Source organism: Cynocephalus volans, chromosome 10 (genome assembly GCF_027409185.1).
Source record: "Cynocephalus volans isolate mCynVol1 chromosome 10, mCynVol1.pri, whole genome shotgun sequence".
Taxonomy (NCBI): Eukaryota; Metazoa; Chordata; class Mammalia; order Dermoptera; family Cynocephalidae; genus Cynocephalus; species Cynocephalus volans.
This window is the reverse complement of record NC_084469.1, coordinates 37,281,601-37,295,167: the sequence shown is the minus strand read 5'-3', so window position 1 is coordinate 37,295,167 and position 13,567 is coordinate 37,281,601. Positions and strand designations below refer to the sequence as shown.

The window sequence follows — 13,567 nt, the reverse complement described above, 5'->3', positions numbered from 1 at the left end:
TTGGGGAGAGAGTGACACAAGAGATAAAGGAAAGAGACACTTACACGCACCACCACACACATCATGCAGTGAGTTCTAAGGCAGCTGTTAATCTAATTAGACACTGATTGTCACACTCTGACACTGCTACACACAACTCTTGTCTGAAGATCACAGACCTAGGCCCAGAACTTCTCACTATACTGTGCATGGAAGTCTCCTGGAAATCTTAAGATGCAGGTTGTGATTCAGTCATCTGGAGTGGGTCTCCCGATTCTGCATTTTCTAACCGACTCCTAAGTGATGCTGGTGCAACAGCTCAAGAACTGGACGTGGAGCAGGAAGGTTCTGTGCCAGCACTGCTCAGAGTGTGGTCCCTGGACCAGTAGCATCCACATCACCTGGGGATTTGCTAGTAATGCCAATTTTCAGGCCCTCCTTCAGGTCTATGGAATCAGACACTCTGGGGACAGGACCCAGCAATCTGTGCTTTAACAAGCCCTCCAGGGGATTCTGGTACGTGCTGAAGTGTGGAACCATTGCACTGGGCTGTCATACCTCCCACCACCTTGATACCTCACAAGTGTGACAAATCTTCCTGTCCAAGTCTGTATTAGTCCATTTCCATTGCTTATAACAAAATATATGGAACTGGGTAATTAATAAAGAAAATGAAATTTATTGCTTACAGTTTCTAAGGCATGGGAAGTCCAAAGTCCATCTGATGGTGGCGACAGTGACCAAAGGGTCTCACATGGCAAGGTGGTGAAAGCAGAGAGCAGAGAGCAGAGACTCTCCTCTTCTTTTAAATCCCTCAGAACCACACCCCTGACCACCATTTTAAATAAATTCATTACTGCACAGTCCTACAATCCAATCACCTCCTCAAGGCTCCACCCTCAATTACCATAATAGGATTTCCCACCTTCTCAACAGTCACAGTGGGGGCTAAGTTTCTAATACATAAAACTTGGGGGACACAATTCAAGCTTCAGTGAGTTTGGGGGGACATAATTCAATCCACCACAAAGTCATTTACTTTTCATCGGGTTATCTGACATTTCTATTAGGAATTACTAGCACTCCAATAATTATTTTCACAGAGCTCAAACATGATGTGCAATTTAGACAGTGCTTCCTGAATCCTCTTTATTGGGTTCACCTTGGCTGCCTCTAGTTGGTTAGACTTACACACATGGGGCTGAACTAAGATATTCCCAACATTGACTCTCAGAGAGGGAAGCAGCCCTTACACTTTTTACTTAGAGTAGAATACCTCCTTTTGCTCATTCCCACTTGCCCACTCTAAGCCCCTCTAACCTGGCTGCAGATCCCTCAGGAGCTAGGTTCATCCTAGAAGAAGCCTTTGAATCCAGCCTCCTGTCTGAGTGGAAGTGACAGGTGGAGGCTCTGCAGATTCAGTAGTCACCCAAGTCAAGACTTCAGCAGTCCCCTGGTCTTCCCAGCCCCTGCAGTCATGAGCTCTGATGCAGAGATGGCCGTTTTTGGAGAAGCAGCTCCATACCTCCAGAAACCAGAGAAGGAGAGAATCGAGGCTCAAAATCGTCCATTTGATTCTAAGAAAGCCTGCTTTGTAATGGATGATAAGGAAATGTATGTGAAAGGTATGATCCAGAGCAGGGAAGATGACAAAGTCACGGTCAAGACCCTCGATGACCGGGTAAGTGTTGATCCCAGATGTCTTGGGTAATATGGGCATCCTCATTTTCCTTTGGCATGGAATCCTAGAAATTGCATGCTGGTCCATAGCAATCTAAAGACAGAACAAAACTTAGTTTATCTGGTCCATAGTGATGTAGCAGGTGGAAGGTGCCGTTGCACACGCCTTCGCTCCTGCCTCTCTCCTTCCCTGAGGACGCAGGCTTTGAGGGGTTCTGTGGTGTTTGCTTTGGAGGAAAGCAGCAGGTGAGGGTGGAAGACATTGGCCTATTCAAGGGAAAGATTGACGGTGATTGCTGCTAGATGGGCTGCAGAGTGACTATTAACAGAGGAAGCTCAGGAGGCATTGCCTAATGCAGAGAATTACAGTGAACATTTCAGTACCCACTGGAGGTCATGGTGCCGGTCACTTTGCAAATAAGCAAATCTCAGTACCTGCTTTTCCAAAGTTTATTATCTACAGCAGGAATCAAGATGTATATGGCAATATGAATTTCAGTTCATGAACTCAGGCATATGAGAGAGATCTTCCTTTTTTTATTATTGAACTTTAACCTCTGATTCCAGCCCCTTTTCATTGGGCTGGAAAAAAAATTCTTCAGTCACTCTTGAGAACTCCCTACCTCAGGATTGTGTCACATTTTCAGAACTTTACACAGTAGCACACTCGGGTCTCACTGCCTCCCTGAAGATCTGTTAAGAAACAAGTCCCAGTCCTTAAAGGTTCAGGATACATAGACTTTTCTGTCTCCCCTTATGCTACGTTGGACATCTCTCTCTCTAGTCTGGGCAGGGGGAAGAAGAGCCTCCTTTCCTCAGGAAATGTTTTTACAAGCAAATTCCCTTCCTTTTAACTTTTCTGTAAAACCCTCAAAGCTCTTCTAGGAGTTAAGCTTTTAGAAAACAACACCCAGAAAGCCTACAGGCTCTTTCTCTTTCTGTTCTATTTTCTACCTCTTCTGAGTAATGGAGCGTGCAGGGCCACCGTATGTTTGAATGAGGGAGAGAGGCAAGAAAAACACAGAGAGGGAAAAATTAAGTCATAGTCTCAAAATTCTACTCAGCCATGCAAGTCCAAATGTTTTAACTATTAGAGCAGAGGTTCAAAGAATTAAGGGAGTCTTTAAGAAACAGTGGAGAGAGCAAACGTGGGGTCACTCAAGAGGTGGTGCTTGAGCTGAGCTTTGGAGGTTTCTAGATAAAATTTCAATGAAGATATTCCAGACAAAGGAACCCACATGAGCAGAGGTATTGAGATGGAAATGCCCAGAACACACTGGAGCAGTTCTTTCCAACCTTGCAACCTTTGTTTCATTGTAGTGCTCACAGCAAATAGGGTAAACAGAGGCAACCTGCCCTGACCTCAGCTATCCTAAGCCCCACCTGATCACCCTGATGGCTGAAGGGCTCTCTAGCTCTGCACACCTGTAGCCCACTCCTGGCACACACCATGGCAGGCTGACTGGGGGGCAGCAGACCTGAACTGGTTATGCAGTTTGACCAGGATCAAGTTATTCGGGGTTCATCTCTGGGCGTGGAAATGACCCATAAACTTATCCATTGTACTTTAGGGCTTGTCGTGATCACTCATTGCTTCCACACTGCACTGCAGTGAAGTGCTGTACGTCACCTACTCTCCCATTCATCACCCGCTCTCTTCTCAATACCCAGATGCTCACTGTGAACAGTGACCAGGTGTTCCCCATGAACCCTCCCAAATTTGACAAGATTGAGGACATGGCCATGATGACTCACCTGCATGAGCCTGCTGTGCTGTACAACCTCAAAGAGCGCTATGCAGCCTGGATGATCTATGTGAGTGCCCCTTCAACATCTTTTTACATAGTTTATCTCTCCGAGTGAAGACAAGATCCACAAGTTGAATTTTCTGATTTTCCTACAGACCTACTCGGGCCTCTTCTGTGTCACCATCAACCCCTACAAGTGGCTGCCAGTGTACAAGCCCGAGGTCGTGGCTGCCTACCGAGGCAAAAAGCGCCAGGAGGCCCCACCCCACATCTTCTCCATCTCTGACAATGCCTATCAGTTCATGCTGACTGGTGAGTAATTTTTTATTCATATTTTTTGAAATAGTTCTTTGTTAATTATGCAAACCCTTTACGGGCCTTGGTCATCTGAATGTTGCAATGATCAAAGTGATCTTAGGAGAGTCAGATAATTTGGGGATAAAAAGCCAGGAGTGCAACGTCTTCTATGACCAGTCCTGGTGCATGGCAAGGCCAGTGGTCATGGCTGAAGCTGCACTACACATATGTTTACTCGAGGGAATGTGGAACACAAGGAGATGCCCTGCCCCCACCTCCAAAGAACCCCCAGAAGGGCATACTTGGAAGAGAATTATTAGTAGCCACTCGGGAAATGCAAAGTTGGAGAAGTGGGTATAGCAGTGTCCCATCACCTGCCTTCTTTCTCAAACTCATGCTCCCCTTTCCCTCCCTAAATTTCCAGAAGGGCACCAGAAGTGGCGATATGCTAATATTGTCATGGCGGTATGCCTAATATCACTTATGGCTGTTCAACTTTCACCTGTCTTGACTTGGCACAGATACAAGAAGTAGAAGCAAGCATTTGAGATCTGAAGACACATCAAAATCATCTAATACAATGTTGTCCAAACTTCAGTTCCTCTCTCACATCCATTCCTCTCTCACATTTACAATCCTTGCCATTTCTGCAAACTTAATATCGTTCTTTAAATCAATTGAAGTAACATCAATTGTAAAGGGAATATTAATATCACTATTTGTATTCATTTGCTATGGTAGCTGTAACAAAGTATCACAGACTGGGTGGCTTACACACCAGAAATGTATTGTCTCTCAGTTCTAGAGACTAGAAATCTAAGATGAAGGTGTTCGCAGGGTTGGTTCGGTCTGAGGGCCCTAGGAAGAATCTGTTCCATGTCTCTAATTTAACTTCTGTGGTTTGCTTGCAATCTTTGGCATTCCTCGGCTTGCAGAGCATCACTCTGATTTCTACCTTTATCTTCACATGGCATTCTCCGTGTGCGCGTCTGTCTCCAAATTTCCCCTTTTTATAAAGATGCCAGGCATATTGGATTAAGGGCCCACCCTAGTCCAGTATGACCTCATCTTGACTAACTACATCTGCATCTTATTTTCTTCTTATTTTCAAATAAGGTCACATTCTGTGGTACTGAAGTTAGGACTTCAATATGTGGATTTTAGAGCAACACAATTCAATCCATACACTAGTATAAATGGACAACCGGTATCACTCTCCACAAATAGAAGGTAAAGGTAAAAGAAAAATGCAATGACAACCGATCAGTGTTTATAAATTCTTATTAGAAGCTGAGTCCTCCCACCAGCTCTGAGCATGAGACTTGCTTCCTTGTTAAAAAGGGAGATGAGAAAGTGCTAGGGAAGAGCTAAAGATCTACAAATGTGAATAACTTTTATACTGTGGGACTCACTACTCACCTCCCAGGCTGTTCATGCTACACATCTCACATTTGGGAAGTCTGCAAATTGTCCCAAAGAAGACTAGGCATGCCCAAATCACACCACTACTTCATGGCAAAGCCAGAACTAGAGCGCATATTTTCCAACCATCCCCAATGTTGCCCTGTTTTTATATCCTGTTTGTGTTTATTTGTTGTGTTTTGCTTCCCTCTACATTCTTAGATCGAGACAACCAGTCCATCCTCATCACGTGAGTAACCCGAGTTTGCACCACAATGACTTGGAAACCAGTGCAGTCCCTTCCACCTCCCATCATCCCTTTTACTTTTAAATCAACAGCGGAGAATCTGGGGCTGGGAAGACTGTGAACACCAAGCGTGTCATCCAGTACTTTGCAACAATTGCAGTTACTGGGGACAAGAAGAAGGAACAGCAGCCATGTAAAATGCAGGTGAGCAGCTGCATGCACGGCAGGCTTGTAAGAGTAAGTGTAATTGCACACTGGGTGAGCACCACGCGTATGCCTGGCGTGTGCTCACGAGATGGGTAAATAGGAAAAACTCTTTCTCTCTTTTCTGTATTCTCACATGGAACACTTCTAACACCAAATGTGTGGGCTTTTCCCACACAATGCAATTCTCCACTTCTCTGTGGACACACCAACTGGGGGTCCCAAAATTCAATTCAATCCTGACATTATCTCCCTGGAGTTAGAATCAGATCCCATCAGATACCAGCCTAAAATCCAAGCCTCCTGAACTTAGGAAAGACCAGCTCTAAACCAGGGGCTTCCAAAACCCCCTTCTCAGTTTTGATCATTTGCTATAATGACTCACAGAAATCGGGAAATACTTTACTAACATTATCAGTTTATTATAAAGGACACAACTCAGGAACAGCCAGATGGAAAAGATGCATAGGGCAAAGTATGGGGGAAGTGTCGTGGAGCCCTACTCTGGGTGCACCATCCTCCGGAGACCTTCTAGTGTTCACCAACCCAGAAGCTCTCTGAATCTCTTGCGTTAGGATTTTTATAGAGGCTTTAGTACGTAGGCATGAATGATTAAATACTTGGCTCAATCTCCAGCCAAGATGGATGGATGTTGGGGGATGGGGCTGAAAGTTCCCACCTTCTAATCACAAGGCTGGTTCCCCTGGTAACCAGGAAACCATCCTGAGGCTATCTAGGAGCCCCCAACCATCAGTCATTCATTAGCATACAAAAGACACTTATCACTTCCGAGATTCCAAGGGTTTTAGGAGTTGTGTGCCAGGAAACTGGCCAAAGACCAAAATATGTATTTCTTATTATATCACAGTATCACATGGGGCAAGGCAGGAAGTGGTTCCACCTACGGGGACTCGGTGCAAGCACTGGCTCCACCAGCAACAGCTGCGTGACCTTGACGACCTTGACAGACTCCACATACTCTTCTGGAGAAGGAATGTTTACACCAGCGGTTCTCAAACTGGAGCACACATCAGAATCACCAGGAGGGCTTGTTAACAAGACTGCTGGGCCCCAAGCCCAGAATTTCTAATTGTGTAGGTCTAGGTGAGACCTCATATTTTGCATTTCTAACAAGTTCCCAGGTAATGTTTGTACTGCTGGTGCAGGGACCACACCATGAGAACCACTGGGTTTGACAATAGTTTCCAAACTGCTCTGGAGCCAGAAGGATAAGCAGTCATGGGGGTGAGGGTGAAAACCCTGCTCTCCATAGTGGACTTCTAAGTAACAATCCTCCTGGAGTACTTTTTGGCTGCTTAAAAAACTTTTGGGGAAACCACTGTTTCTATCATGTAATCACAAGCATTGCTTGCGTTCATTCTATTTCTCCTTCTGAGCACAAATGTCTGTGACATTAGCTGGGTCATGATGCATGCAGTGACAGAGGTACATGTCCCCAAACCTCAAGATTTATCATGAAATGTTATCAGAGAAGAAAGGTGGTCTGGATGTCAAGATGGAGGGGGTAATGTTCTGGTCTGGACTCTGGCATGACAAGAAGTCACTTCAGTGCTGTGCTAATAAGTGCCTCTCTAGGGTGGAACCTTGATGAATCCTTGGGTGGGGTGGGGGTGAGGCTGTGGGACCCTCCACACATCTGCACTGGCCCCCAGGCTGGGCTGGTCGACATTTCTCCCTGGACCCTGCCCAGAGCACTCACTTTCCAGTCACCAAGGGGCTACTTCAGAAAACAGCCCAAAGTCCTCTCTTTTCCTCTTCTTGTTTATTATTAGGGAACCCTGGAGGATCAGATCATCCAGGCCAATCCGCTGCTGGAGGCCTTTGGAAATGCCAAGACTGTGAGGAGATTTGTAAGACCCAGTCCAATGTTCAACTACCCTCTGAAAACTGCACCCTCTCCTCAAATGCTGGATATGAAAAATGGCCACATAAACCAAAATATACTGGGCCTTATTCTACCCCCAAGCAATTAGATCAGTCTACCCAACTGAAATATTTTGATACACTTTGAAGAAAGTGTTGGTTTGTTCCTGCAGAGAGGATTTGGCTCTTTCCCTATCTAACCAATATTGCCTCACAGCATCATGAAGTCACAGTGATTCAAATTTCACAAGTAGAGATAAATTCCTTTATACTAAAATTGGTCTCTCTAGGTTGAAACACTTTAAAATGCAAAGGTCAATTAAGCAATATCCATTGGCTTAGCCAATGAAGGCTTAGTGTAAATTAAGTTAGATTTGACCTTCTCCAAGTCAGGAGGCCTCTGGAGTAAGGAAGACCTAGTGAACGCGGGAATCGAGCTCAAAAATTGGAAATATGTTGATATTGAAGATATAGATGGATTTATTCCATCCTTCAACATTTCTCTTAGGATTAGCTCAACCAAAGAGGTATTTACTTCTACCCTGGCAAACAAACGAACATCCAGCCCTCTATTTAATTTCACTAGATTACTTCAACTAGTGGGGCAAGTACTCAGAGGTGAAGCTGTCATTTATGCCTATAGTTGCAAAAGTACATCAAAATGTCACACATGTCACTAGTTGGATAATCTAAGGCTCACATCTGTTGTCACCTCTCAGAGACAAAATGGCTATTGATGAGAAAGTAGATACATCCATCAATGACCATGGCTCTAGCCTTGACCTTTCTTTTCTTGGATATGCTCTTTGTGCCCTACGCACTGCCCATTTGCACATCTGTCTTCCCAGGAACACAACTAAACCCCTCTTCCTTGTTGGAGGTCTGGGTGCATGTTACACAGCAGAGGTGTGTTACACATGCTTGGACCAAGTCAGTTATTGCCCTAACCCAGCACCACCATAAAGTGGAAGACAATGCCTTCAGGAACTCCCTATCATGACTCACATTTCTTTAGTTCAAAGGCCTCTCCTCTTGGCCCTGACCCAGAAGTCACAATCATTCTGGTTATTCTGTCCTTCCACCCTCCAAACATTGGCAGGCCAGGGGTGACTTCCATCATCTTCCATTAAGCAGCTAAAAATACGGAAGACCCAACACTTACAATTCACACATGTCTCCACTGACCCTTCACTAACTTCTCAGGCTTCATTCAGAAAATATTGAGAATACCATTGAGTACTGACCACATTCCAGACTCTGAATGAATGAGCAAGGTAACATTTTTTTCCCCTCAAATTTACTCACAATGTAGTAGAGGGATCAATTAAGCAGATAATATAAGAAAGAAGTACACACACACGCATGCACACACGTATATATAAAATGCTACCTCTCACTCCCCCAAAGGGAGGGAACCTAGACCTTGAGTGGTTCTTTTGGGAGCCACAAAGCCTAGCCTGAGCCTGAGCCTGGGAGCTAGATTTACCTGTAGTGAGCAGAGCAGTATGTGAAACTGAGGAAGAACTCTCAAAAGCAGCACCCAAGGGGGGAGAAAAAGAAAGAAAGAAAAGTGATCAGTTTAAAGGTATTACAAAGAGTTTAAGAATCCAGGTACATGAGGGCAGGATAAAAACCAAGGAGGCAGTCAAGAGTGAAGTGGTCTCCAGCAGAGGGTGGGAGAAGGTGCTGGAGGAGCAGGGTCAGGCGCTGTGGGTAGAGCTGCCCGAGACTTGGCTGACCTCGCCTGGGGACTCTGGGCACCAGACAGGCAGAGAGGAGGGAAGTTCTCATGCTCTGGCATCACTTACTCCCCAACCCTACGCTTCCCAACCATTGGTGGTAGCACCTGTAAGAGGCCAGCCACAGAAACCACGCAAGTCAAGTAATTGTGGTGTTTGCCGTTGGACAGGGAAAGTTCATTTGGATTCATTTCGGAGCCACAGGAAAGCTGGCATCAGCGGGCATTGAAACCTGTGAGTCCAGCCACTCTGCAAATCCCTTCGTCTTTGGCCACAAAGCATCTCTCGGGATCCTGAAATCGCATTATTGTTTGTTACCTTAGATCTCTTGGAAAAATCCAGAGTGACATTTCAGTTATCCAGTGAGAGAAGCTATCATATTTTTTACCAAATCATGTCAAACAAGAAGCCAGAACTCATTGGTAAGCTCTCGGGATATATCGTTCTAATCTTCTAAAGCAGTGATAGTGGGGGAGAAAAGCCCAGGGTAAGTTGCGATGGAATGTTAAAGGGATCCTCCTGTTTCACAGACCTGCTTCTGATTTCAACCAACCCCTTTGACTTCCCCTTCCTGAGCCAAGGGGAGGTCACCGTAGCCAGCATCGATGACAGTGAAGAACTGTTGGCCACTGATGTAAGCATTTTATTTACTTGTTTATGCATAGAATTGTTGAGTTTATGATCTGAGAGGCACCTTAGTGAGCTAATGAGAAAAACAGCATCCAGGGATGCTAAGTGATTAGACACAAGATCTCAGAGAATTGGTACAGACTGCTTCCCTCCCCTCTCAGCTCTACTTCACAAGATTCTGAAATGGGAATCCAGAGGGTTCTCCACGACAGGTTTTCAGTTCTATTCCCCAGTATTTTAATTGGAATAAAGTTTTGCATTTATAAGGTTTTTAACCTAACATCTGTTGGAAGTTTTTAGATTATAAAACCATACATGGTTGTTCAAGAAAATTTAGAAAATATGAAAAAGTATGAAGCAGAAAAAAAAAACCCCGCTCTGTAGCAGTCTCTCTATTTTTCCTTCTACTTACCACCATAGGCTTCTCGACTTAGGCACCCACCTCCTGACTGTACCTGCCAGGCCTCCTGGCCTTTATTTTTGAGGAATATTTGCAGGGTTGATAATCATAACAACAATAATAATAACTAAATACATTGAGTACTAACATGCACCAGGCACTGGCTTTACCTGCATTATCTCATTTAAGCCCCCAAAAACATGTCTGGGAAAGGTGCCACTATTGCTCCCATTTCATAAATGTGGAAGCTGAGTCTTAAAAAACAAAACAAAACATAATTTGCCTGAAGACGCAGAGTCTGAAAATGACAGAGAGAGTGTTTGAACCCAGGTCTGCCCGACCCCAAAACTTGCATTTTTAATTAAAACACACCATCTCTTTGCAATTTATTGCCACCTATGCTGGCTCTGCCCACACAGAAGCTGCAAGAGCTTGTGGAAAGAAGCCTTGTTCTTCCTCCTAGGGACATTGCCCAGTGCTCAGCTTCTTAGCCTTCGGGGGTGTGACAGTTCCAGGTGATGCCAATTGTTTTAAGGCAAGTAGAAAAATTTCAGGATCAAATAAACTTCAGTTAACTTAAGTCTAGTGGTTATATGTTTTTAACCAGGTTTCCCCAGTCTTCACCAACTTGCGATCACAGAAGAGGCCAGGTTAATGACTGATGCATGGCCTGCAGCCCCCAAGAAAGGCTGTCCTAAGGAATTCTAAAAGTCACTGTAGGTTCCCTGCTGCCAGGTGCTATTCCTTCCTCTCACGGAGCTTCTCCTGGATGATGGTTTATGGTGAAATGGAGAGAGAATGCCCCCTTCCCCTAGAGGTGGCACTCTCCTAGAGGCTCCCCAGGCAGTAATACTTTCCCTGGACTCCTTTCATGGTTTAGTGAAAAAGTTCTTTCTCTTTTAACCTACAGCGACCCCTCCCTAGCACAGATATATGCACCCCTGAGATGGGATGGATTCAAGGGTTGGCCATCATGGCCTGGGAATGGCTCCTCCCCTCAGTCAGCTCCTGGCATGGGTTCTTCCTCCCCCATAGGGGGCACCACCCCAGGAGCTCCTGCTGGTGTTGACCTCCTAGGTCTCTCCTGCCAGCTCACCAGACATGTCCAGACATGTTTTAACCCCACCAGTGGGCACTGCTTAGGCTCAAGCTGCAAAGCCTGCTACATAATCAACACATGTACGCCAGAGAACAATGTTTTCATGGAAACCTTTGTGGTAAAAAATGGGCAATGTGGTTATAAAACCAAACAGGCAACTACTGTAGGCTTTGAACCGACAGAGCCCTGACCTCAGTCCCAGTCTTATCACATCCTTTCTGTTACCTGGGGCAGGTTACTTCCCCTCATACAAATCTGGAAATTTGGAAAACTCCATACACTGAGAGGGTCCTCGTGGGGATTTAATGAGATAACACATGGATGGTGCCAACCCAACTCCGATACACAGAAAGGGCTCTGCTAGCATCTGCTCTTTCTCAAATGCTGTCTCAAAAAGGAAGGGGCGTCTTTGCCAGGTAAAAGCTACCTGTGAATCCCTGAGTCCTGCTGTGACAGCTGTCCTTTTTTGTTTTTCCTCCCAGAATGCCATTGACATCCTGGGCTTCAGCTCAGAGGAGAAGGTGGGGATCTACAAGCTGACGGCGGCCGTGCTGCATTACGGGAACATGAAGTTCAAGAAGAAGCAGCGAGAGGAACAGGCCGAGCCGGACGGCACTGAAGGTGACCGCCTCTGGGAAGGGGACCAAGATTTGACTCTCCACCTGTGTTCATGTGTGGACTAGGCCACGTGAGATAAACTTTGCATTCATCCTTAGAGATGCTCTTCCAAAACCGTATAAACCAAATTTGGGTTGTCTGAAGCTCATTGCACATGCACTGGGAAGTGCACTCACTCAAAGACTCCTACTGGGGTGAATTCTTTTATATATATATGAATTCATTATATATATTATATATATATATTATATATATATAATCTCCTTAATAATTCAGTTTAATATGAAACCTTTATTTTACATCTTTTAAATCTATCTTCCATCTTAAGCTTTTTTTAAAATGTAAAATATTTTAAGATTTACTTGTACATATTTGTGGGGTACAGTGTGTTGTTTCCATACATGCATATACTGCCCAGTGATCCACTTAGGGTAGAGAGCATGGTTTTGTACCCATTATTCTACCACTTCTCCCCTCCTGGCCTCTGATAACCATTATTCCACTCTATCTGGTGAATTCCTTTTTTTTTTTTTTTAAAGATGACCAGTAAGGGGGTCTCAACCCTTGACTTGGTGTTGTCAGCACCACGCTCTCCCAAGTGAGCTAACCGGCCACCCCTATATAGGGATCTGAACCCGGGGCCTTGGTGTTATCAGCACCACACTCTCCTGAGTGAGCCATGGGCCGGCCCTTATTTAGTGAATTCTTTAAAAACAGAAAGCATTCTTAGGAATGAATAATCACCATCCGCTCCACTATCTCTCACCATCCCAGTTTGCCTATTTTTTTTACAGTAAACTTTTATGAGAGGATACTGTTAAGTGAACCTCACTTTCTCCCTGTGTGCATCATTGCTAATGTCCAGGATACTGTCCTAATCATTCTGGCCTAAAGTGAGGCCTTTGGTAAAGTGGGGACCAAGTTTCCTACCTCCTGTCACTTCCAACCCTGACATTTGTTGAACTTGACCCTGAACCAAGGTCTTGTTGAACAAATCTTCTTTCTCATAACTCTTACCTGGCTGACCCCACCATCACCCTCTGCCTCATCCCTAAGAGGCCTGGAAATAGAGCAGAGGGCAGCAGGAGGGGCTGAACAGAGATAGGACTCACCCCTCCCCGTAGGTCCTACTCTTTGGTCCTCTTATTTCTCACAATGCTTCTGACCAGTTCCCTAAGTAAAAGGCTGGCAACATGGGTCATCCCTGATAATTCTACCTTTGATTACATCTCTACAGTGTGTGATGCAATGTGTTTTAAACCCTTAGGTAATAAAAGGGAACTGTAGCCATGACTTAAAGCCCAGGAAAATCTACATGACTTTATCAGTGTCCCATAAAGGCTCACCTGATTAGGTTAGGTATGCCCAAGATAATCTCTCTTTTAATTAACTCAGTCAACTGATTAGTAACCTCATCATGAGAGTGACATTCCATCATATTCAAAGGTTCCACGCACACTCAAGTGGAAGAGATTATACAAGGCATGTACAGGGGGCACAAGTCTTGGGACCCACCCTAGCATCCTGCCCATCACACTGTACATGCTAAGTAACAAGAGAGAAACTCAAAGTGTCTGGGGCAGGAAGCACTTCTGACTGGGGTAATCAGGGAAGGCTTCCTAGAGTAGGGGGTACTGACCT

The 13,567-nt window shown here is 44.9% G+C and overlaps 1 protein-coding gene across 1 annotated transcript in view; it reads left to right on the top strand.

Moving 5' to 3' along the window:
* Nucleotides 1–1,456: 1,456 nt before the first annotated feature.
* The window catches only part of MYH13 (myosin heavy chain 13), a 48,328-nt gene continuing 36,217 nt past the window's right edge, over nt 1,457–13,567 (top strand). Inside the window, 10 exon segments of the mRNA XM_063113095.1 lie at nt 1,457–1,660; nt 3,331–3,474; nt 3,563–3,719; nt 5,328–5,355; nt 5,445–5,556; nt 7,350–7,427; nt 9,350–9,413; nt 9,503–9,601; nt 9,710–9,813; nt 11,791–11,929. Coding sequence (XP_062969165.1) covers nt 1,457–1,660; nt 3,331–3,474; nt 3,563–3,719; nt 5,328–5,355; nt 5,445–5,556; nt 7,350–7,427; nt 9,350–9,413; nt 9,503–9,601; nt 9,710–9,813; nt 11,791–11,929 — 1,129 coding nt within the window.